At 41.2% G+C, this 27,249-nt stretch overlaps 2 protein-coding genes across 2 annotated transcripts in view; both read right to left on the bottom strand.

Moving 5' to 3' along the window:
- Positions 1 to 27,249, bottom strand: part of prrc1 (proline-rich coiled-coil 1) — a 150,948-nt gene that overhangs the window by 48,525 nt on the left and 75,174 nt on the right. The window lies entirely within an intron of this gene.
- The window catches only part of slc27a6 (solute carrier family 27 member 6), a 48,979-nt gene that overhangs the window by 14,340 nt on the left and 7,390 nt on the right, over positions 1 to 27,249 (bottom strand). The window contains exons 2-4 of the mRNA XM_072372595.1: positions 21,185 to 21,394; positions 16,630 to 16,788; positions 8,220 to 8,344 (exon numbers count right to left, since the gene is read on the bottom strand). Of these exons, the coding sequence (XP_072228696.1) occupies positions 8,220 to 8,344; positions 16,630 to 16,788; positions 21,185 to 21,394 (494 nt within the window). The remainder of the gene's footprint in view (positions 1 to 8,219; positions 8,345 to 16,629; positions 16,789 to 21,184; positions 21,395 to 27,249) is intronic.

Below are 27,249 nucleotides of genomic sequence, written 5' to 3' on the forward strand. Positions count from 1 at the left end.
TTCAATGTAAGCAGTTATCTCCTGGAAGTTTTCAGTCCTTTGAATATATGGCTATACAGCTGAAGGCCTCACCCAGAGTCCTGTTTCTGAATATTTACAGGCCTCCTAAATACTGTGCAGATTTTTCTGAAGACCTCAGTGAACTGCTGTCTATGATCTGTGTTGATTTTGACTGTGTAATTATTGTTGGTGATTTTAACATCCATATGGACAATCCTCAGGACAGAGGGACTAAAGACCTGAGTAACACTCTGGACAACTTTGGGCTGACTCAGCATGTAGCAGAGGCCACACACAATAGGGGGCACACTCTAGACTTAGTGATCTCCAAGGGTCTAAGAATTTCAAAGATTACTGTGTCTGATGTGGGCCTGTCTGACCATTCCTGTGTTTTCTTTGAGAGTACGATTTCAGTGCACACAAATGTCTCAACAGCAGTGATCTCAAAACGGTGTATAACTGAAAACAGTAGTAAGATCTTTAACCAGGTCTTCTCTTTAACACCTGCCCTGTCCGGGGTTCAGTCAATGAGGTCGTCAGTAGCTTTAATACTAAAATGTTAAATGTTATGGATACTATTGCTCCCATTAAGGTGAAGGTTATCTCTGGAAGGAAGAAGTCTCCATGGCGAAATTCCACACTGGTGAAAAATGGGAAAAGAGAGTGTCGAAAAGCTGAGTGCAGATGGAGAAAAACAAATCTCCAGGTTCATTATGACATCTATAAAGAGAAACTTCACTCTTATGATTTACAACTGAGGAATGCAAGGAAATCCTACTTCTCTGACATCATCACCAAAAACAGTCATAATGCTCGGGCCTTATTTGCTACAGTTGACAGGCTAACAAACCCTCCTGTGTCAGTGGCAAATGAACTCCATTCCACCATGGCCTGCAATGACTTTGCCAAATTCTTCATAGACAAAGTCCAAAATATTAGACAAGCAGTTGGTACATCAGCAGCAGGTTCAGCATATCTACTGTGTCCACTGAAAACCGGTTTAAACACTATGACACTGTTTCAATCCATTAACAGTAAAGACCTGGAGGACATCTTACGTCACCTGAAGTCCTCCTCTTGCTGTTTAGACATCCTGCCAACAGGTTTTTTCAAAGGGGTCTCAAAGACTTTGGAGTCAGACCTGTTACTGATTGTGAACTTGTCCTTAACGTCAGGTGTGTTTCCAGAGCCACTAAAAACAGCTGTAATTAAACCTCTGCTGAAAAAGGACAATCTTGACAAGACGCAAATGAACAACTACAGGCCCATCTCAAATCTCCCATTTATAAGTAAGATCATTGAAAAAGCGGTTTTTCAACAGCTTAATCACTTTTTAATACAAAATAACTGCTATGATACCTTCCAGTCAGGCTTTAGACAGCACCACAGCACTGAGACTGCTCTGACCAAAGTGTTTAATGACATAAGTCTGAATACAGACAGTGGAAAAATGTCAGTCTTAGTTTTACTGGATCTCAGTGCTGCCTTTGATACAGTTGACCACAATATATTACTCAAACAACTGGAGAACTGGGCTGGTCTTTCCGGAACTGTACTAAACTGGTTCAAAACATACTTAGAGAACAGGAAGTACTTTGTGTCAATAGGTAACTTTACATCTGAGCAGACAAGAATCACATGTGGAGTTCCCCAAGGTTCCATCCTGGGACCTCTTCTGTTTAACATCTACATGCTCCCACTGGCACAGATTATAAAAAACAACCAAATAAACTACCATAGCTATGCAGATGACACACAGATGTATATAACAATGTCACCAGGAGACAGAGGGCCTGTACAGGCCCTTGGAGGAGATTAATGACTGGATGTGCCACAACTTCCTCCAGCTAAACAAAAACAAAACTGAGGTAATTGTCTTTGGAGCCAAAGATAAACGATTGAAAGTCACCACAGAGCTTCAATCTACACACCTAAAAACTACCAACCAGGCCAGAAATCTGGGTGTAGTGATGGACTCAGACCTAAATTTGGACAAACACATTAAGGCAATAACAAAGTCAGCCTACTATCACCTTAAGAATATATCAAGGCTAAAAGATCTGATGTCTCAGCAGGACCTGGAAAAACTAGTCCATGCATTCATCTTTAGTAAGCTTGATTATTGTAATAGCATCTTTACAGGTCTGCCTAAAAAGTCAGTTAGACAACTGCAGCTCATCCAGAACTCAGCTGGAGCACATCAGTCCAGCTCTGAAGTCTTTACACTGGCTGCCTGTCCATAAGAGGATAGACTTTAAAGTTCTGATGCTGGTCTATAAAGCTCTGAATGGTCAAGGACCAAAATACATCAGTGACCTCCTGACCCACTATGAACCTTCCAGACCCCTCAGGTCATCTGGATCCAGTTTTTTATCAGTTCCCAGTGTCAAAACCAGACATGGAGAAGCTGCATTCAGCTTCTATGCTCCACATGTCTGGAACAAACTCCCAGAAAGCCTCAGATCAGCTGAAACACTCAGTGTATTTAAGTCCAGGTTGAAGACACACCTATTTTCAGCTGCATTTGAATAAGCTTGAGTTTCAAAACGGAATCATGTTTTAACTATTGATTTTATCTTTCATATATATAATTTTTTCTGATTTTATCTATTGTTCTTATTTCCTTCTTTTTTTTAAATTTTAAATCATGCTTTTTATTTCTTCTGTTTTAATGTCTCTGTGAAGCACTTTGAATCACCTTGTTGTTGAATTGTGCTATACAAATAAACTTGCCTTGCCTTGCCTTGCCTTGCTCCCTTTTGAATCGTGGCAGACCTACAACAGGCCAGGCAGCTGCACTTGCAAACAAGAAAGGGCCCAAGACACAAGATGTAGGAATAGCTAGGCTTTCTTTAAAACTACATGAGGGCTCTTATAGTGCATATGAAAATATAGATCATATTCTATATCTCAATGCAGCTCTGATGAGCCCTGGTAACCAATGCTGTCTGAACCAATGCATGTCTTGCTCAGTCCTGGCATACAGCTTGATGTTGTCCATGTAGAGGAGGTGGCTGATGATTGCTTCACTGTGGAACCGTTATCCACAGTCACTTTGGTAATGATGTGGCGGAGGGGGTTCAGGCCTGTCACTTTGGTAGATACCACACTTGATGTTAACTTGTGCAACTGGCTTGAAATTAGCTTCCAGGATGGCAGTCCCATTGAATTCTTGATAAAGGCTCTTAGTGTCCTGTTGATGTTATAGAGTTCCAAGCATTCCAGTAACCATATGTGTGGCACTGTAACAGTTCGGAGTGGATGCGAGGAAGGAGGACCCAGGTGCAGACACGGAGCAGAAGCCAGGAGGTAAACTCAATTTATTTTGGAATAGAAATTAAAATCGCAGCCATACTGGAATACCATAAAAACTAAACTAGTAAAAACAACAAACACCTAAGAAATATCAAAACCAGACTATACATTACGCAGGAGTAGGAATAAGACTGACGGGGAACCATGGGAACAACGACGAATATCTGACAAAGAATGAAGACAAATGGGAGTTTAAATACTGTGGGGAGAGTGATTACTGAATGATAGCAGCTGAGGATAACTGGACACAGGAGAAGGTAGTGGAGCTGATGACCAGGCAGGATGGAACTGAGGAAAAGGTGAGGAAATGGCAAGACTGAAACTAGACAGAAAAAAAAACACAAAATACAAAGATTGTGACAGGCATAGGGTTTCTTGTAGTCACTCCAGATGGTTCACAGATGTGTATGTCTGATCTTACAGTCAGTAGCTTGTGTTTAGCTCCTCTGATGTTACTCCCAATTCCCCTCTGGGCCCCACTCATATATTGAGTCATGTTATCCACTATGATGGGTTATGGACTATAGGCTATGATGGAACTGCTCCCTTCCAGAGATCTTTCATAACCAGTTCTGTCCAACCTTGGGTTAACGAGTGGGTGGGTCCCATCCATTAGTAGCTAGGGCATTTGTGCTGCTAGATGCTCACGGGGTGCAGTTAGTTTCTTTAGCCAGTCGGTGTGTAGAATGTCAGTACCTGGTGCAATTCAACTGTTCATATTTGAGTGTCTTTCTTCAATGTTTGCCATGGTAATGGTCATTGGTTCCTGTTCAGTGAGATTGCTGTGGTCAGCTCTCGGATCCACAAGCCATGGAACATTGACATGTGATGCGCTTTTCCCACATACGCAGTAGAACATCCTATTCGTTTTCCTGACTTCAGCTTCTATAGTGTACCTTCTCAGGCGGGAAGCCAGATCTGTGAGTAATTGTTTAGCAGTCTCCAGGTGGGTTTGTATTTCTTAAGTGTCTTTTCTCTTCATTGCACCTTTCTGAAACTCTGACATCTGGCTAACCTCCCTCCATGTTGCCTTGATACCCCCCTTGACGCCCCTTACTGCTCCTTGGGTTGTTAATTTTGTTGCCAAGCATCTCTAGGATCACTGCAGCTGTGGTGTACATCAGCTTATTGGTTTCTATGACGGTCCAAGTAGGCATAGTACGTACTGCTGCATTTACAGACAAGCAGACTTTCAGAAAGTACTTTGTCTCTTAGCCATCGAGGTTATCTACGATTGTCCTTCTCAGTTTAGCTGCCATCGTGTTAAGATTTTCAGAGCTTTTTAATGTGGCTTGGTACCCATTCTTGGATGGTGGGGATGATGATGTATCCCCTCTAACTTGTCGTCCTGGCTCCCCCTTGCCGTAGTATCTTTGTTGTACCTCTTTGATCTCTAGTTGTGATGGCAGATTCCGTTTTCCATTAGAACACTGGGTTAGAAGTTTTTTTTTTTAGTTTCTTTAGATGTTGTTTTTTGAAATATCCATTGGTCCAATATTCTCTGCAAATCGATCCACCTCCCTCCCATTGTCCCCTAGTGCCAACATTTTGCTAGTCCATAGCAAAGAACAGCTTTTGTCAGGAGACAAAAGGAGACATGGAGGTTTTCCCGGGCGGGCTCGCCTCTTCCCACTGCTGCTCTGAAGGGGGTCCTGCCTTCAGCACAGCCTCCTTCTCATTGGTGGTCTGGTCGGCCGCCGGACCGGCACCCTTGTCACTGGTCATCTGGTTGACCGCCAGACCAACTCCATCCCCAGGTCCCACGTCGCTGGAAGTCTGTCCGTCCACCGGACAGGCTCCGGTCTTAGGCCCCTTCAGAGCACAATACACAATATAATCAGAGCTACTGCAGCTTGTTGCTAACTTTGGCGGGCACATTCTAGAATAAAGAAGATAGAATCTGTGTTGGATCTCACAGGATGGATCATGCACAGAAAGACATCCTGCTTGTCTTTTTTGGGAATTTCTGTCATGACCATGAACATACCACAGTTCACAGTTGCCTTTTACTTCGCCTGGGCCTGAATAAGCTCATTTTTCTGCTTAGCAGATGAGGGCCATGCACTTTTTGCAATGTGGACTCACTGGCAATTGTAACCTGGACACAGTATGACACTCCTATAGTTTCAGTGAGGTGTCAGTAAAAGCTGACAACATAGGCTATGTTTTGAAAAGACTGTATAAAAAATTTGTACATGCAAACTAGACTTAAGCTAAAAGAGAAAAATATGTGAAATATGTGGCACAGCTCTGGCTAATTTGAAATGATGCTACAGCAATCTGCAGGAAAACATTGCATTAATTTGTCTGCACTGTGGACTGGAGAGAAACAGAATTTCAATCCTCTCACTAGCAAACACATATTCTCACTTTAGAAAATTTTGCACATTTATGCATTGACTCAGGCACTGATGTTCCAATGATTTTTTTACCACCCATGGTGGTCGTCACAAGAAGTCTGAAATCATTGTCGTGGACATTTACATTCACACATGCCAACACTCTGGGACAACATTTCACGACAGCCATTCCTTTACCCCTGATCAAGTAAAAAATATCTTCAGTGAAACCTAAATCTTGTTTGTTTGTCACGATCCTGCTCGGTGTGGTGTTTGTTTTGCTTTCTGCGCCTTAGGTGGGGTGGAGCAGGCTCCAGGAAGTCCGGGGCGGGGTCTGGTTAGCTCCTGCTTACACACCTGTTCTTTATCTGCCCTCATCAAGGCCTCCTCTTAAGGACCTGCTGTAGCAACCAGACTTTGCTAAATTGTTTCACTTCACACTGTGATAATCCAGTTTTTACCTGTGTTTTCTCTGTGTGTTCTGTTATTGTATTTCGTTAGCATGCTTTTAAGCGTTCAATTCACTGTTTCATTTGTTAGCAATGGCCCTTTAGGAGAAACAGGAAGTGGAGGCACATTGCAGTAAAACAGCTAGTCCAGCTGCCTGTTTCTATCTAAAGACATCTGCCTACATCTCATGCCTTATGAAGCATCGTCGGTATGTAATCTTATATGTTCTTTTGTTGAATTATAGTGAGTTATTTGTTGTTTTAAGACCTGTTTGGTGCATCTGAGGACAATATCATTTCTGTGAATGTTGGTACGTAAAATGGTTACTTAACAAATTCACAGATTAATTTTCAGTTTATAGTAAACGGTATGAGTGAGAACACATTTAAACTCAACAGGTTATTTTGTTGATAGATTTAAACAAAAAATAAGCAGTTCCTATGTAAGCATGAAGGAATTAAAAAGAAGTAAAGGAGTAATTACTTGGTAATACAGTGTATTACCAAGACTATATATTGTATAAGAAGTACATTTTATAAGCTTCTTATAATTCTTTTAATTATTCTTTTATATGTTTCTTTTTTGTCTGTTCTCAGTTTCACTCTTTTTTAGTCAGTAAACCTGTGGACAAACTGCTGACTGTCTTCAGAGTTTTGATGAACGAAAGGTGTTTATCTTACTGCCGAGTTATATTCAGAACATGTAACCAGGGCGGCACGCTGTGAAAAGAGTTTGCATTGCTTGCCCTGCGGCCTTGTATCTCCACCCATCTTATCTATAGTTTTCTTTGCTCTGGCTTCTGAGACTTCGAATTCCATGCAGAAACCACTATCCACCGCCTCCCCTACCTGCCTGCTCGCCCCACTGCAGACTCAACCCGATCATTATCTGGATAAAGTCTCACACTCGAACTCTCACTAATCATCTCCCTCTCCTCTCAGAGACTCCTGTGCACTTGGATCATCCTTCTGGCTCCTCACACCACCTCTAATTTAGTAAACCTTGTCTTAACTGAACCTCTGTTTCAGCGTCTACTCTTGGGTCCTTTTGTCAGTCGGCTAGGTGCTAGCTGTAACATTGTTCAGTGTCCACAGTGACTGCATACAGGCAGAATATAGTACTTGTATATGTGTGCACACACTGATCATGTGGAAAAGATGCTTATGTGCAGTACATGCGCACATCTTTAATTTTCCAATCAGTGATGCTGACTCTCATGGTCAGCTTTCCACCCACACAGCCAAAACACAAAGACCGTATGACAAAGAGGACTTTGAGTCCAGCCTCAAGAGGAGGCCAGCTTGGCCCTCGCCCTGTGTGTGCGTGTATGTCTATGTGTCTACCGCGGGAGGAAACGAACACCAGCACAAAGCCCCTGCTTGTCTTTCTGCCATAGTTGTGAACAGTGTTACTTGAATGATTCATAAGCAGCAGTGACCATAAAGGACACTGTCTACAAAAGAAAAGGGTCGCTCCATTGCTCCAACTCTGGTTTGCTTGCTATGTAATTCATTATGTTGCAGTTCATGCTCATTTTCTGGATATTCGTGGCCTATCTGAGAATAACGTCTATAACATGATGTAATATCATTCTAACATGTTAATAGCAAGAAGCGGGGAAAAAAACACTGTTCAAAACCACACAGAGAAATGATTCAGAGGAGTTACTAACAAGATGTGTCGCGAATGCCAGTCTAAGTTTCACTGTGTGTCATAGTAAACAAAGTATTCAGAAGGGTATGTTTTCCCTTTTGATGATGATTTTTTTTTTATCACGGTATGCTGTAAATAAAAGTTTTGATGCAGTCAGCATATCCCTTCAGATACAAGTTTTTATATCATTTTTGCTATTGATCCATTTAAATTGGATATAATGTGTGTTTTTATCTCCTGTTATATCATCATTTTCAAGACACGAGGATGATATATTTCTTTTCTAAATACTGATAAACATCAATCATTTACAATAAAAGCATAAGACTTAACCTCTAAAATGAAAACTATTTCTTGTTCATTCAGTCTGAGAAAGAAAAGATTTTGGACGTTTTTTTTTTCTATTAAGTCTCAGATCTGAATAGGTTGACACTTACTAATGAATGCAAAACAGAGGAGTACCTTAGGCTGGTTGCAGAGGTATCTGCAGAGTTCACCGATATACTGGAATATAGTTACATCATGTTTTCTGCAGTCAGTCCAGAACTGCGAGGCTGAGAACTTCTTCTTCAAGACGCAGGTGGCACCTGTCACAGAACCGAAAAAGACATTATTCACAGATGTAGGATACTTTTATAAGATGTCTTTTATTTTATATCACATATCTCTACTCCATGAATATCCACTGTGTGAATGGAAACATGGGCATTTGATGGAATATTTCTAATAAAAACAACCAAAGTTGGCACTCTCGAGGGGCGACTATGGCCAGAGGGCAGAAAAACCTGAAGCTGAGTAACACAGAGATATGTAGCTCAATGCCATGCTTCCATGTACTGTAGTATCCTCGTGACTGACTCAACCTGGATCTGCTGCCTTACTATGCAAGCATGCTGCTCTCCTCTTAACTGTTTTGACAAAGATGAAACTGCTTCTGTATTTTATGTAACATGCAAGTTGACCTTAATGTGTGGTTTGCATGAGTATGTCAACTCAATGTGCTCTGGGACCAAACCGTTCTGGAACACTTCTGAGGATAGCTATCATCTGGGGAACATACTTTCAAGGGCTCTTATGTCTTTGCCTTCACACCTTCAACAGGTCAGCTAAAGTTATGTAATCATCGGGTGGGTTGATATACATTTGTTCTGCTACATTTAAGCTCAATAAAGCACTTCACTGTCTTTCAGTTTCTCTCTTTTGTTCCATCTTTTAAAAGCTAATGATAGGAGTTAATGTCTACACGCATTCTATTCTCCCAAGTCTCATAAGTCTACTCATGACTTTAGCAAATCAACATACAATTGCACCACTCTTAATACCTTTTGTACTGACTGAGTGCAGAATGTAAGGTAGGTGCTAAAAAAGATCCTAAACACTGTGTTCGAAGAACTCCAAATCCCATTTCCAGAAAAGTTTTTTAAAAAGTGACAAAAAACTTAGTCATCCTCAGTTTCTCTTTTGTTTTACCACTGGCAAAATTTGAAAAACAGCTATTTGATGTTAGCTTCAGTTTAGTTGTGTGTGAATGGCAGAAAAAGCATTATGCCTTCGGAAAGCAAATTTCTTTAATCGGTTGATAAATTACGGCAACCAGGTTCTCCTTTACATGGCAGTTAAGAAGTCAGCTTCTTTAAGAACGCCAACTTTAATCGAGTTACATAACTTGGGTAGCAAAGACTTGTACTGCTTCATTCAAGGTAATTATGATCATTGAATTGAACGGGTCAGATTTGTTGAAGTAGTTTTAATATTGCATAAATTTTACATTCAGTGGCGCAATCCATCCATCCATTTTCCATACCCGCTTAATCCAACTCAGGGTCACTAGGGGCTGGAGCCTATCCCAGCTGTCATTGGACGAAAGGATCTAGAGTCACCAATCAACCTAACATGAATGTTTTTGGGTGGTGGGAGGAAGCCAGAGTACCCGGAGAGAACCCACGCATACACGGGGAAAACATGCAAACAAAAATGAGTAGAAGCACTCATTTTGTAAAATAAAAAAAAATCATTTTGTTTTTACAAAATGAGTGCTCAAATGACCAAAGTCAATGTGATTCACTGATTTTAGTTGAGTGAGAAAAGCAATAACATAGATCAGAGGGCCCTATTCACACTGGTTGTTTTATAGACCAGTGTGAATAGACCAGTTCTTTTATAGACCAGTGTGAATAGACCAGTTCTTTTATAGACCAGTGTGAATAGACCAGTTCTTTTATAGACCAGTGTGAATAGACCAGTTCTTTTATAGACCAGTGTGAATAGACCAGTTATTTTATAGACCAGTGTGAATAGACCAGTTCTTTTATAGATCAGTGTGAATAGACCAGTTCTTTTATAGACCAGTGTGAATAGACCAGTTCTTTTATAGATCAGTGTGAATAGACCAGTTCTTGGAAGTGAATTTGTGACAGCTTTTTCCTTTCCCACAAGTGATGCAGGTTTCTTCATGAAGACCCACTATGACAGTGTCAGAACTGCTATCCAAATGTAATGAGTCAAGGCTAAATGACTGAAAAGTTTAAAACAGTTAAACTTCTTTAGGTCATTGGCCTGATCAAGGTATGTTTGCCACGTTAGTTGGGATGTTGGTGTCCTCGCCTGAAGGACATTGAACTATCAACTTTGGTAACACTTGGAACAGATTTGCAAACTTTGTTGCCTTTTTATAACAATTCTATGACAGTAACAATTACATTAGCATACTATCTGTCACTAAAACAGTTTTTGGAATCAGCTCTTACCATAACAAAATGCTGTCTGAACCCAAATGTAAGGTTCTCATAATGGCAACATTGGCCTTATCAAGGTATGCTTGCAGTGTGTTGGGAAATTGGTCATAAGCAGTGAAGGACATTGAACTGTCAACTTTGTGGCAGTTGGAACAGATGCCCAAACTAGTGGGCCGATAATAAGATCACTGATTAAAAGGATTACATTTCCACAAATGTTTTTCACAGCTCCAAAAGAAAGAGCAGAATGGGGTTGAAAATATGGTTGTTCACCGGCTGCAAGACATAATGCAAACATTAACCAGAATACAATACAATACAATAGGGGCAATAGGTCAAATTAGCTGCTTCTAGTGGTGCCAACTATCAATCATGGGCCCCAGTAAAAGAAGATTCAGCATGGTGCAGGTCCCAGGGCAGCCCATATCTATAGCACTGGATACATAATAAACGAGGAATACACAGTATGTTGCCAAATAAGTAAAGACAATAATCACTTTATGATCAGCCCCCCATGTTTTCTAGTCTGAATCTTTCATATTGGAAAATCAAAGAAAACACTCTACAACACTCAAAGCTAAATGTCTGTTTTGAGCTCTATGGACTTCAGCTGGATGGGTGCACTCACTCAACAAACAGATGCTGAAATATTTATCTTTATCTTCAGACTGTAAATAGAAATGTTTTGACATTCATCAATCGGTTCACATGTGCCCTGCCAGGTTGTCTGAGCGCTGATGTGATTTTCACATTTTCGCATGGTGCTTAGGAACAATAACAGGTCTACTCTGCATGTGAAATTTAGACAGAAAGTATAAATTAGAAAACATTTTAAGTTTGCATCAAATCAAGTATTTAATTGGTGTTTGGATGGATGGTAAGACCACACTTGTAACCTGTTTTTGTCATCCTGATCTCCAGGTTCAAAAGTCAAATGTTTTCCCAATGTTATAAATCAAGAGGGTGACAGGAAAAAGCTTAGGAAACCACTTTACAAAAAAAATATTTTAACTGCCACACAGCTGTGTTCACATATAACACGGGCTGCACAGTGAATACTACACTAGAATTTAATCCAAGCCTATACTTTTTATTACAAAGTTTGAATAAAGTAAAAGATATTAGTACAAAACTGGACATACGACCAAAATGCAGATTAGGGTGTTTGTCAACTTAATTTCACTGGCAAAATCCTTCTTTTCAGTACTGACATTCAGACTTCTATTTACTATTAGCTTTTATTTTGTGAGTTTTCCCAGTGTCAAAATGAGGCACATATAGAAATCAATAAACCCATTTTATGACCAATGTTAATGTTTGCAGATTCTTAGGTAGGTTACAAAGATCCCAGTTGAGACAAACAGCCTTCAATTTAAGATTATATAATATAATTTCTCTCTGGGATAAATAAAACGATTGGCATAAAAAAAAATGATGAAATCACCTAATTTGGAGAATGTTTTTAAATTTGTAAAAAAAAAATTAATGTAGAAGGTGATTCAACTCAGAGTGTGGCAGAAGATGTTGGTTGTTCCCAGTCAGCTGGGTCTGAAATTTGGAACAACGACAGTTGAGATTTATGGTGGAACTGTAAACATGCTCCATCCTGCAGCTGACTCTGTTCTCCTTCCATCACTGATGATATGGGCTGATGTAAAGGACCAGAGAGATGGCAGCCATCACCTCTGCAGGAGGTGTTCAGGTGGACTCTGTTCTCCTTCCATCACTGATGATATGGGCTGATGTAAAGGACCAGAGGAGATGGCAGCCATCACCTCTGCAGGAGGTGTTCAGGTGGACTCTGTTCTCCTTCCATCACTGATGATATGGGCTGATGTAAAGGACCAGAGGAGATGTTCAGGTGGACTCTGTTCTCCTTCCATCACTGATGATATGGGCTGATGTAAAGGACCAGAGGAGATGTCAGCCATCACCTCTGCAGGAGGTGTTCAGGTGGACTCTGTTCTCCTTCCATCACTGATGATATGGGCTGATGTAAAGGACCAGGGGAGATGGCAGCCATCACCTCTGCAGGAGGTGTTCAGGTGGACTCTGTTCTCCTTCCATCACTGATGATATGGGCTGATGTAAAGGACCAGAGGAGATGTTCAGGTGGACTCTGTTCTCCTTCCATCTCTGATGATATGGGCTGATGTAAAGGACCAGAGGAGATGGCAGCCATCACCTCTGCAGGAGGTGTTCAGGTGGACTCTGTTCTCCTTCCATCACTGATGATATGGGCTGATGTAAAGGACCAGAGAGATGGCAGCATCACCTCTGCAGGTGTTCAGGTGGACTCTGTTCTCCTTCCATCACTGATGATATGGGCTGATGTAAAGGACCAGAGGAGATGGCAGCCATCACCTCTGCAGGAGGTGTTCAGGTGGACTCTGTTCTCCTTCCATCACTGATGATATGGGCTGATGTAAAGGACCAGAGAGATGGCAGCCATCACCTCTGCAGGAGGTGTTCAGGTGGACTCTGTTCTCCTTCCATCACTGATGATATGGGCTGATGTAAAGGACCAGAGGAGATGTTCAGGTGGACTCTGTTCTCCTTCCATCACTGATGATATGGGCTGATGTAAAGGACCAGAGGAGATGTCAGCCATCACCTCTGCAGGAGGTGTTCAGGTGGACTCTGTTCTCCTTCCATCACTGATGATATGGGCTGATGTAAAGGACCAGGGGAGATGGCAGCCATCACCTCTGCAGGAGGTGTTCAGGTGGACTCTGTTCTCCTTCCATCTCTGATGATATGGGCTGATGTAAAGGACCAGAGAGATGGCAGCCATCACCTCTGCAGGAGGTGTTCAGGTGGACTCTGTTCTCCTTCCATCACTGATGATATGGGCTGATGTAAAGGACCAGAGGAGATGTTCAGGTGGACTCTGTTCTCCTTCCATCACTGATGATATGGGCTGATGTAAAGGACCAGAGGAGATGTTCAGGTGGACTCTGTTCTCCTTCCATCACTGATGATATGGGCTGATGTAAAGGACCAGAGGAGATGTCAGCCATCACCTCTGCAGGAGGTGTTCAGGTGGACTCTGTTCTCCTTCCATCACTGATGATATGGGCTGATGTAAAGGACCAGGGGAGATGGCAGCCATCACCTCTGCAGGAGGTGTTCAGGTGGACTCTGTTCTCCTTCCATCTCTGATGATATGGGCTGATGTAAAGGACCAGAGGAGATGTTCAGGTGGACTCTGTTCTCCTTCCATCTCTGATGATATGGGCTGATGTAAAGGACCAGAGGAGATGGCAGCCATCACCTCTGCAGGAGGTGTTCAGGTGGACTCTGTTCTCCTTCCATCACTGATGATATGGGCTGATGTAAAGGACCAGAGGAGATGGCAGCCATCACCTCTGCAGGAGGTGTTCAGGTGGACTCTGTTCTCCTTCCATCTCTGATGATATGGGCTGATGTAAAGGACCAGAGGAGATGGCAGCCATCACCTCTGCAGGAGATGCACAGGTGGACACCTTCCTTCAATAAAAGGAGGTTTGCTGATGCAAAGCTCATTTTCCAGGACGGTAACCAAAGAGTGTCCACCCTTTTCTTCAGGAAAGACATATCAACTCAATGACAAGGCCAGCAAACAGTTCAGATTTATGGTGGAACTGTAAGCATGCTCCATCCTGCAGCTGACCTGTTACTGCTGTGCAAGAAAGTTGGAACCTGACTGATGAAGAACGTTGTTTATCAACTGTGAAGTCATCAGAGAACTCAAGCTGGCAGAAACTGCTTCATTTTAAAAAAAAAAAAGTAAAATAATTTGTTTGTATATTCTGCAAAGCCAGTGAGTTATGCTGTTAAATAGGATCATTTTGTGTGATATAGGTGTTTTGGTTATTTGACATTAAAAAATAACCAGTGTAGCGATTCCAAACTTTTTTGCCTGCCAAATAATCAATAGCCTTTTTTTCGGGTCTTTCACTGCGCCATAAGACAGGAGATGATTTCCTCCCACATCTCCCTGCGGCTGCAACATTCAAAGCTTTTTTTCTGTCGCATTAAGTCGGAATTTTGTAAATAAATATAAGGACAGAAGGTGAGTGCAAGCAACCTGAGAAACCATCTTTCACTTTCTCTGTGAAACAACATGAGAAGAATTGAACAATTGTGGTTTTACTACTGCAGACCAAAATCAAGATTTAGTATCAATGCAATGGAATTTTTATCTTTTTCCTTATGAATTTTCTCTAATATCTTTCCGTAACCATATCAAATTTCTATTGAGTTTAAGGAAAATAGTTTTAGAAAGGACTCAGGGGGTAATTTTGACTTTTTGTACCCACAGTTCCATAATCACAACTCAAATCTCAATGTAGTGAGTCTAAAGGCTAAATGTGACAAATGTACACAAGGTTAAACACAGTTCAACAAGCAAAACTGGCAGGACTTTGGCCTTATCAAGGCAAGTTTGCACAGTTTGTTGGGAAACGGCTTTCTACCAAGAACATGATTTTGGCAATACTAGAATACTAATACTAATAGAAATGCACAGAACTGCCGCTTGAAGCTTGCTGCCTTTTTCTAATGACGACAGCAACATTACATTTTAGGACTATCTGCTGCTGCAACAGTATTTGGCCGTCTGAACTCAAATGTAACAGTTCTCTTGGTGGATCTTTCAATCATGGGAGAACTCTGCAACAGAGATTTAAACAACTTAAATTCTTCCTAAAAATCTCCACTGCCCACTCCCTGCTTTGAAGCCTCTAATTAAGCTGCTTGTTGAAGTGAAACTGCAGGTCCTCAAAGGGGTCACATAGTTTGGCAGTCACACTGTGGACTCTGTCTGCAGTTCCTGATTAGTAGTTTGTCATAGAAATATTTCACTGTATCTGACATGGCACTGAGAACTAGTACAAGCTAGTTTCTGGGCTATATTCATACATTATAAAGTCTCTGTGACTATGACCTCTCGGAGATCAAGGACCTTATTGAATGATCTACTCTAAATGCCTTGTTTTATTTTACACTTGTCAAAGGGCAGAGGACCTGACTTTCTTTAGAACATACCAATGACCACTGAATGTTTCAGTCAATTCCAGTAAAATTACAGAGCACCCAGTAAAAAGAGTGTCAGCTCTCAAATGGATAACCATGTATACATAAAAATTGATTAAATTAAGCTTACTGTAATTGATGTCTGTCAGTTTTCAAGACAAAATATGTAATTATCAGAAGCATCTAAAGATTTCTTTAAATGTGCTCAGCAGACACCCTCAGCTGAGTTGAACTTTTATTCACCAAATAACCCACATTTCCACGAAATATGACAGATATCCTGAAATGTGCAAACCCATGATGATTTGTGTTATAGAAGCAGCACTGTTACTGGATGGATTGTCTTTAGTGATATGAAGGATCCCTAAATGCTGAATCAAATGAGCATGGAAGCTCTCTGACTTTTACTCGTGTCAAAATAAGCGTGACGTTTCTGCTTAAGACTTTGCATTAGGGTTTAAAGGGCTTCCGACAGTGATGTCTTCATAAATGTTGCACAGAGGCACAGATGTTACTGTTCCCCTGAGGATGACCTGTCATGAAGAGACAATCCTCTGATTTTTTCCTTCAACGCCATCTTCGGAAACCAAATTATTATTTCTAATTTGTTTAAGAGTCAGACTTCAGAATCAACAATAAAATGTTTTTAAATATTCAAAGAAAATTCAATCTGTAATATAAATTCTAACAGGAGATGCACAACATCCATGAAAAGTGGGTTTTACAAGTCTCTGCCAAACAAAGTCATGCATGTCTTGTCCATGTCTTATGTTTGCTGCCACACAAGCGAGAGTAAAGACTTCTGAAATTCTGACCAGCATTAAATGCAGAAATACTAAAGGCTGTGTTATACTGCAGCACAGAGCGTTCTATAAATAAAAATAAGAGCCACATCCAATAGCCTCAATGTCACTTCATTGGATAATTGTGTGGTAAATCTTATGTTCCATCCATCCATTTTCTATACCCGCTTAATACAACTCAGGGGGGGCTGGAGCCTATCCCAGCTGTCAATGGGCGAGAGCAGGGTACACCTGAACAGGTTGCCAGTGTAAATCTTATGTTACAGGACAACATTAAAGCTTACAACTGAGTGAATGCAGAGATATTTCTAGGCCTACCAAGTTCTATGGTTCCTCCTATACCAATCAGGGATGCTGCACTGTGGTAGAGTGGCAGAGGGATGTAAATCACATCAGCTTCAGTTGCCCCAAATGCCCAAAAACCTGCAGCTGCCTTCAAGCTCTGGAGGTGGGTGATCACTGCAGCCTTAGGGAGCCCTAAGAAAAGAAAAAAACAACTTTGTATTAACATTACACCGAAAAAATAAACATTTATTAACAAGTTTGTAATTAACCAATCTGGCTACGAGCTCCACACTTTATCCATGTATTTCAGGCCTGATGTACAGCCCAAGTGTGCTTCATAGCATCTTCTTAAGTCAGTGTTCAGACATGCCTGTCACAGCAGGATATTTTCTGCTGGAAATGACCTCTCACACGTAGAAATCAGAAGGACATGGTGAGATGGATCCTCTGTCTGAGGCATAGGAGGTAGGACGTGATGCAAATAGTAGGCCGTGGAAATCACTGCGGTTTGTTCACGGCATGTTAGCAAATGTTCCCCTTGCTTTTTTAGTTTTGATATCATTGTCACATGTATTTGAGTCTATCCATTATAGCAACAAGTATGTAGAAAATAGGGCTGGGCACATTAACGCGTTATTTTTGCGTTAACTAATTAATTCATTATCGACAACAATTATTTGTCTCCCATTAACGCAGTTTTAATTACTTACTATTTTTATTGTAAACGTCTGTTGGCTTTTATTTTGAAAAGGTCCATTGTGAGCGAGCCTAGTATGTTGCTTCCTGCTGCGGCGCTCACAGGAAACAGTCAGAAAAGAAAAGAATGGCGGATGAAGCGGGCTAAACAAACATACAGAACTTTTACATTTTCATGTCAAAGTTCTTCCAGACGGCGACAGAGCCATAGTTATTTGTAAGCACTGCAGCGTTGAATTGTCTCATCACCGGAGTGCTTCAATCATATGACTGTACAGTTCCAATTTATTATTGGATTTTGCGTATCACAATGCGATTAATCGTGATTAATCACAGGAAATCATGGGATTAACACCATTAAAGAATTTAATATTTGCCCACCCCTAGTAGAAAGCAACAATATGGTCAGCAGAAAAGAGAATGAAGCAGCAACTCCTCCATAAATGACCAAAAGCTTCAATGTTTACACATTATCTTTCTCAGTAATCTTCTTAATGTTAATGTTTCTGCATTTAGCAGACGCTTTTATCCAAAGCGACTTACAAATGAAGATATAACATCACAGCTAACATCAAAGCTAACAATAAACTACATAGAAGGAACCCACGAGTCTGACTGTCAGAGGTGACAGAGTAGAGATAGGGTGCAGGCATAGAGGGACGTACAGAAGGATATACTGCAGTAGAGGGGGTAGGGAAGTACAGGGTAAGTGCAGGGTAGGAGATGCTCTCTAAAGATCTGGGACTGACCGAGTTGTGACATAAGCATTTGCAAGAGCATTCAAGTAGATGGGAGCCGTTCCATTAAACACTTTGTCTGCATCTGCAGAAGTTTCACAGCACAGGCTGGGAGACCAGTTAGGAGAGCATTGCAGTAGTCAAGGTGGGAGATGACCATGGCCTGCACCAGGAGCTGGGGGGCATGTTGGGTTAGGTATGGTCTGATATTCCTTATGTTTAGTAATGCAAAGCGGCATGAAAGAGCAACCGAGGTAACGTGATCTTTGAAGGTTAGTTGGTCATCAATCATGACACCCAAGTTTCTAGCAACCTTTGATGGAACAAGAGATAGGGATTCAGTTTGGATACAGATGCTGTGGTGTATGGTTGGTTTGGCTGGGAAGACAAGCAGTTCAGTTTTTGGGAGGTTAAGTTGGAGGTGATGGGCTTTCATCCATGTCGATATGTCAGAGAGACAGTCTGAGATTCGTGCTGAGGCCGTGTTGTCTCACATAAAATTTCTCAGTGCATGTGTAAAAACGTCTTTACTCACACTCAATCCATTCTGAATGACTCATTTACATCCATCACATCAATGATTAAAAGTCTGACTTTATTTTAGTTTAAGTTTTTATATAAGAAGATCGTCATTAAAATAACACTATTTATTTATAAATGCTACTGTGGCAAACTAATTAGCAAAGAAATCCATTTTTTCCACCTCAAGGTCGCAGGGAGCTGGAGCCTATCACAGCTGTCATTGGACACCCTGGACAGGTCGCCAGTCCATCAAAGGGCCACATAGAGACAAACGAGACAAACAACCATCCACTCTGGAGTTAACCTAACATGCGTGTTTTTCTGTGGTGGAAGAAAACTGGAGAACCAAGCGAGAACGCATACACAGGGAGAACATGCGAACCCCACACAGAAATGTGCCAGCCAGGATTTGAACCTGGAACCCTCTGCTGTGAGGTGCAGCCCCATTAGCAACAGAAAAGCCCACATGGTTTCACACTTAGACCATGCACAGAGAAACACTACCGTATCATTCATGTTCAGTATTGACTTGTAAAATAAATAATCATAAAAAGCAACAGCTATCAGATGAGCTGAAAAGAAGAGAAATGCTTGCTTCTAAATTTGTTTTGCAGTTTCTCAGCCCCCAGCCCCCTGCTCTCAGGTTGAAATGATCACAGTAACAGTTGCCGTGTTGATAGGAGTTTACATTCAGCCACACTGTTTATGAATAATTAGAATCCAAAGTGTCAAACACATTTGTTGAATCAAGTAGCTGAAATATACAATGAAATACAGCTATTGTTCAAACTGGACTATACTGGAGCTTTAATGTGTCATGGAAATAAAGTGTAGACGTGGAGATCAGAGGACCTGAATGCAATAATTAAATGAAAACTTGATTTATTCAAAAAATGTAAACAAAAGGCGCAGCAAAGCTGGAAATTAAAAAACCTAGACTGACAAAGCAAAACCCTAAGAACAGACAAAAACCTGACTATGAAATGAAAAATAACTTGACTTGAATGGCAACAAACCTGACATGAACAGTGACAGTAACAATGACAAACCTGACTTAACAACATGGGTGACGTTAAGGATCTGACAAATGGCATGAACAAAGTGGGACACTAAATACTGTGGAGCGTGATTGGTGAGTGAGTGCAGCTGATGAGAATGAACACAGGTGAAGGAGTGGAACTTGTGACCAGACCAGAGGGAACGGAGGAAAAAGGTGAGGACGTGGCAAAACTAAAGATGAGACAGAAACACAGAACATGACACAATGTTTCAATGCCATTTGCTAATTTGTATCTTTATGAGTTGAAAGAGGGATGATACCGTAGATTTCACAAGTAGATGAAAAGTCATCTTCACAATTGTGTTCTTTTAATGTTTGATTAAAATGTTACAAATATGCAAACACACAGGGTCTGTGCTGCAAACAAGCAGCTTCTGGGACATCATAAAGGGGACAGTTAAATAGGGGCAGAGTGAGGAGTCATCTATGAGGAGTGAGGAGAAACTATTCACAATACTGTTTGGTGCTGTGATGATTGGCTAGTTACCAATAATCTATCTGACTAGACTCTTTCTGCATATTTGCAGTAAACATAGAAAAGAAAAATGAGGGAAAGTATCACATTTTGTATTTTACTGTTAGGACTGATTTATGGTTGTAGATGAAGGTAGTTTGTGTGAACATGGAAAGTTCAAAGATTCATAGCATCAGGTTTTGGAAAAAGAAAAACCTTGAGATAATGACCAAGGTGTGGTCTAAGAGCTAAAAGCTTCTTCTTTCTTGCTATTGAACTCCATGGTTTCTTTGTCTGCAATTTGAAGCATGTATAATTTGATGAACTGTAAAAAGAGTTCTTTCAGAAAAGAGAAATTGGTGGTATTGGCTGAATATTGGTTCTGCGTAAGCAGAACCGTGTGTTTGTGTGTCTTCACCTACTTGCTGCACCAAGTGCAGTTTTTTCTTTTGTTAAAAGCTATGATGGAAAAAGAAGACAAAATACATCTTTCTGTTCCTTCATACATTCATACAACATTTACCCAAGGGTTAACTGAGGGGTGTGCAACATTACATCAAACAGTTAAATGAAAACAGTTCATTTGTTGGGTGAAATCTAAAATTAAATACAGTAATTATTCAAGCTGCACTTTACTGTCAATGTTTTAAATACATTTGGCATCAATAACATAGAGGGGAAAGTTTTAGAAATTAACAGCATACAATAGGTTAACAACCAAGATTTATTTACCCGTCTAAAACTTAGCTAACCACGGCTCTTTATTCTAAAAAAAAAAAAAAAAAGATTTCCTTTTATGTTCGTTAATTCAGTGTAGTTACTCTGAAAGGTTATCTTTATCTGGGGACACTGCGATCATAATGCCCATTTCAAGGCATACTGCTCCAGCAACGCATCCTGATGGCGTCGATGAGGAAACACTTTTATCCTGCAGTTCTGATGTTTGAACTCATGACTTTCTGGTCTCAAGAGGGCTCTCTAATCACTAAGCCTTCACTTGTATATAAAATGGCAATGGACAACTACAAGGACAACATTCACAGTCTGAGAGGGGGTTTGTGTAAAACTACAATATATTTGCATTACTGGTGCTCCCCACTGACACAAGTACAGACTCACCTGTTGTTCCAGAGGTGAAGATGTAGAGGGTGGGGGTCTTGAGGGAGGAAGCGGTTCGCAGCACTGCCGGTACAGGCTGGTTAGATGCAGCATCAAGCTTGTCCAACAGAGTATGCACCTGCGTGTGCTGACTCTGGTCCTTCATGGTCCACACTTCAATGCTGTCCTCCAAAAGACTGCTTAGAATGCCATCTACACATTCCACTAAATCTGGGAGATAAACAATAAACAGGGTTTTTCGCTTTAGTTTCTTTTCTTCGCAACTGCTTACAGCTAACAACTATGACATTTCAATTGTAACGCTTTAAGTGTTATGAGGAAACATTTGCGCAAACTAGAAGTCATACTATATCATCATTAGAAATGCGTAAATTGGCAACATATTGGAAACTGGTGCAAAGCAATGAAGACTGAACTGAGATGAAAATTATGCTTATCATTTTTTTTTCAAGGGACAGTTTGTTCCTGCAATGCAACAATTTTCATTTAGTCCAGATAGGTATGCACTAAGACATACCAAAGGTGTAAAAGTTTTTGAATCTCTGATTCTCAGTTTTTCCCAAAGTGGAAATCACAAAAACCTCTTGAGTTTGTTGCTGTGTATCGTCCACCTGGCCCTTATTCTGAGTTTCTCTCTGAATTCTCAGAGTTTTTATCACAGTTAGTGCTGAGCACAGATAAAGTCATTGTAGTGGGTGACTTTAATATTCATGTAGATGTTGAAAATGACAGCCTAAATATTAACTTTAATTCTATATTAGACTCTATTGGATTTTCTCAAAGTGTTCACAGACCTACTCACTGCCTTAATCATACCCTTGACCTTGTGCTGATTTATGGCATTGAGAGTGAACAGTTAACAGTGTTCCCTCATAACTCTGTCTTGTCTGATCTTTTTTTAGTAACTTTTGAATTTACATTACTTGATTATACAGCTTCTGAGAAGAATTCTACATATAGAAGGTGTCTGTCAGAGAATGCTGTAACCAGATTTAAAGAGTTGATTTCGTCATCCTTTTCTTCACTGCCATGTGCTGATATGACAGAGGACAGCTACCTAAATTTTACTCCAGTAGAACTTGACTCTCTTGTTGACAGCACTATAGCTTCAATGCGTACAACACTGGACAATGTTGTCCCTCTGAAAAGGAAGGTAATCAGTCAGAAGAGGTTGGCTCCTTGGTATAATCCACAGCTGCTTTAAAGCAGACTGCAAGAAAGCTGGAGAGACAGTGGCGTTCCTCTAATTTAGAAGAGTCTCAATTAGTCTGGAAAGATAGTTTAATAACGTATAAGAAAGCCCTTCGTAAAGCTAGAACTGCTTATTATTCATCATTGATAGAAGAGAATAAGAATAATCCCAGCTTTCTTTTCAGCACTGTTGCCAGGCTGACAAAGAGTCAAAGCTCTGTTGAGCCATGTATTCCTTTAACTCTCAGCAGTGATGATTTCATGAGATTCTTCATCGATAAAATTGTTTCTATCAGAGAGAAGATTAATGGAATCCTTCCCACTATTATAACTGATGTATCATCACGTACAGCAGCTTTAGAAGTATCTTTCGAACCTGATTTGTATTTAGATGACTTCTGCCCAGTTGATCTTTCTGAGCTAACAACAGCAATAGTCTCTTCTAAACCATCAACTTGTATTTTAGACCCAATCCCAACAAGACTGTTTTTCCCTTAATTGACACTTCCATATTGGATTTGATCAATCGGTCTTTGTTGACAGGATATGTACCTCAGACTTTTAAGGTTGCTGTAATTAAACCTTTACTTAAAAAACCTACTCTTGATTCAGAAGTGTTGGCTAATTATCAACCTATATCCAATCTCCCTTTTTTGTCTAAAGTTCTTGAAAAAATAGTTGCAGCTCAACTTAATGATCATTTACATAGAAATAATCTGTTTGAAGAGTTTCAGTCAGGATTCAGAGTGCATCATAGCACAGAAACAGCACTGGTGAAAGTTACCAATGATCTCCTCTTAGCCTCTGATAGCGGACTTGTTTCTGTGCTTGTCCTGTTGGATCTCAGTGCTGCATTTGATACGATCGATCACAGCATTCTGTTACAGAGACCTGAACATGTTATTTGGATTAAAGGAACTGGATTTGGCTGGTTTAAGTCATATTTATCTGATAGACTCCAGTTTGTTCTTGTAAATGAAGAATCTTCCTCACATGTTGGCGTATGTCATGGAGTTCCTCAGGGTTCTGTGCTTGGACCGATTCTTTTTACTTTATACATGCTTCCATTAGGTGACATTATTAGACAGCATGGCATAAATTTCCATTGTTATGCTGATAATACTCAGATATGAAACCAGATGAAACCAATAGGTTGGTCAGACTACAAGCCTGTCTTAAAGACATAAAGACTTGTCTGCTTTTAAATTCAGACAAAACTGAATTTGTTCTCTTTGAACCTGAGCGCTTCAGGGAGAAATTGTCTAGTTATATAGTTACTCTACATGGTTTTTCCTTGGCTTCTAGTTCTACAGTGAGGAACCTTGGAGTTATTTGTGACCAGAATTTATCATTTGACTCACATATAAAACAGGTTTCTAGGACTGCCTTCTTTCACCTTCATAATATTGTTAAAATCAGGAACATCCTGTCTCAGGGTGATGCAGTGAACCCCAGGAAAGCCGCTGGTCCTGACGGCATCCCCGGGACGGTGATTAAAGCATGTGCCGACCAACTGGCAGGGATCCTCACCATACTCTTTAACCACTCCCTGACAAATGCCACCGTCCCCACATGTCTGAAGGCCTCCACCATTGTCCCCATTCCCAAGAAACCTGCCATAGACGGCCTGTACGATTACGGACCCATCACCCTGACGTCTGTAATCATGAAGTGCCTGGAGCGATTAGTCTCCCAACACATCAGAGACTGTCTCCCTCCCTCCCTCGATCCAGACCAGTTTGCGTACGGGCAAACAGGTCTATGCAGGACACCATCGCCCTCACACTCCATACAGCTCTGAGCCACCTGGAGAACAAGAAGAGCTACGTGAGGATGGTCCTCATAGACTACAGCTCAGCGTTTAACACCAACATACTGGACATTCTTTTCACTGAACTACTGGAATTACAGATCCCACTCCCCAGCTGCAACTGGATTAAAAAGTTTCTGACGAGCCACCCCCAGACTGTGAGACTCGGCCCCCACCACTACAATCACACTCAGCACTGGTTCCCCTCAAGGCTGTGTTTTGAGCCTCCTGCTGTACAGCCTGTACACACACGACTTCTCTCCAGCCCACCCAACCAACCGCATTATAAAATATGCGGGCCACACAACAGTGGTTGGGCTCATCTGCAACGGTGATGAGACAGCATACAGGGTTGAGGTGAAGACACTGTCATCCTGGTGCTCAGATAACAACCTGACCCTGAATATCCATAAAACGAAAGAACTCATCATGGATTTCAGGAAGATCAGACAGGACGACACCCCCCTCCTTATAAATAGACATATAAACAGGTGGAGACTGTCACCACCTTCAGGTTTCTGGGCACCCACATCTCCGCAGACCACTCCTGGACTCACAACATCAGGGTCTTCCTGCGTGTCCTCAGGAAGAACAATCTGGACACGAAGCTGCTGCTGGCCTTCTATCATTCCTTGGTGGAGAGTGTACTGACGTACTGTCTGGGCGTCTGGAACGCAGGCTCCACAGCTAAGGACAGGAAGGCAGTGCAGAGGGTCATAAACACTGTCCAAAAGATCATCTGCTGCCCTATGCCTAGCCTGGAAAACATCTCCACATCCTGCTGTCTCAGGAAAACCAGGGCCATCACAGGAGATCCCTCACACCCTGCCTACCCCCTGTTTGATCTGTTGCCCTCTGGGAGACACGACAGGTCTACAAAGTCCCACACCAGCAGACTGACAAAGAGCTTCTTCCCCCGGGCCATACAAACTGCAAACACCCCCCACCCCCCCGGACAATAACCACCCAACCTATCTACCTCCTCCTACCTCTCGTTTCAGCACCTTTGGCAGCACTGGCCTCTTTGCCATGTCTGCACCTTAATAATGTTTACAACCACTTTCCAATGTAACATATTCATACTTCTGTATTCATATTATTCTATTTATTGCACTACTTCCACAGTTATAGTATATATTATTGTACAGTATTTAAATTTCCATTGAGCATTTTACACTTTTTTTTAACCTGTCACACGGTCTCTCCCTTGTGTTCTTTTTTGTTTTTCTATCCCGTGTTATACCTGCTACCTGTCTAAACAATGTTTCTGCTTTTGTTTGTTGTTATTGTGTTTGTTTTTGTTGTGCACGGTAGCTCTGCAGGAGCACGCTCAAATTTCGTTGTACCACCCCATATAATGACAATAAAGACTATTCTATTCTATTCTATTCTGCTATAGGCCCAGACTGCTGGGGGGCCTCGTCACACCTTTCCTCACTTTTTTCCCCTCTTTAATTTCTCATACAACATAATGTACATGTGACATTATTGTGGTTATTAACTTGTGTTTCCCTGTTCCAACAGGTATCTTTTGAATGGTGTTATGGTGTTTTTCCCCCTTCTTTTCTGTCTTCTCAAACCCCAGCTGGTCGAGGCAGATGGCCACCCTACTGCTATGATTATTTTTCATACAGAAATCAGTGGCATCCAATGACAAGATTTCTTGCACTGAATGCATGTTAGTTATTCAGTTTTGAGTTGATGGTATGGCCCACTTGATTCCTATTCTTATACTTAGTAAAACAAGCAGCTCACAGGCATATCAATGAATTAAGAATAGACTCAAAGAGGTAATTCTTACACTCCAGTTAAAAAGCAGAAAAGGTGTCAGTGTCTCGCACCCAAGCAGGTTGCTGGTTCTACAGGAGGCGACCCTGAAAACTGAAGGTTCTGCCTCCCATTCTAGTCTTAGTTATTCTGGGAACAACAGGTAGACCTGAATAATGAGAGTGAAGTGCTCTTGTGGGGTGATGGGTGATAATAAGATCTTTCAGATGGGTAGCAGGTTGGTCATTGAATTCCATTCTAGACTTTATAGGGAGCCGATGTAGAAAAGCCAAACCTTGTAAGATGTGATCTTTCTTGGCAGTATCGGTTAGTACTTTTGCTGCAGCGTTTTGCGTCAACTGAAAGATCTTCAGGGAATAACTTAGACAGCCAGCTTGTTGGCACAGCAGCAGTCATGATTACTTGTGACGATTGCATGGATCAGTTTTTCAGTATCACTTTTGGAGAAGAGACTCCTTATTTTTGTGATGTTACAGAGAAGAAAGAAAGCAGCTTTGAGTTAAAAGACAAATCCCAGTCAAAAATTACTGCAAAGTTCCTAATGTGGGGGAACAGAGCCTTGACGCTGCTCCACATATTGTGCCTTGACACGGCTCAACAACATATTGTGTGCTGACACTGCTCGAATCAGATGTTGTTTAAGGTCAGAATGAACACTGTCTAGATAATGACGAAGATGTAGTAGCATCCTCAGACAGCAGGCGCCGAATAGTGATTCAGTGTACACACTGAATGATATAGAAAGGTATAAGAGGATGTCACAAACTGAGGTCATTGGGAATTTTCGTGCATGCTGAAATGTACACGTCTCTGTGACGGTCTGTTCAATAAATTCCCCATAAGAGGCTGACCATGACGAGTCCGACTACTCTTTTGTCCACAACACTAACATTAGAGCTAAAAGGTAAGGCAATGAGATCAAGAGTAACTACACTGTTAGACGACGACTCTGAGTATTTTATGGCCAAAAACAATTACCTCAGTTTATCCTGAAAAGTAGGACATTACAGCTCATCAATGTTTTATGTCTGTATGACAAACATGTAAGTTTGGTAACTGACTAGTTTTATCAGGTTTCACTGATATATAGAGCTGGGTGTCGTGAGCATAACAATGGAAATACATCCAGCCTTGTGGAACACCATAGCAGACTGGTACGTGTAGCGGACACACCATTTAAAGTACAAACTGCAATCTATCAGTTTAATGTGACTTAAACCAGTCCTAAGCAGTACTGGTTAGTGGGTGTAGCTCAGTAGGAAGAGCATCTGCCAAC

This window comes from Leuresthes tenuis, unplaced genomic scaffold (genome assembly GCF_036924035.1).
Source record: "Leuresthes tenuis unplaced genomic scaffold, fLeuTen1.0.hap1 SCAF_19, whole genome shotgun sequence".
Taxonomy (NCBI): domain Eukaryota; kingdom Metazoa; phylum Chordata; class Actinopteri; order Atheriniformes; family Atherinopsidae; genus Leuresthes; species Leuresthes tenuis.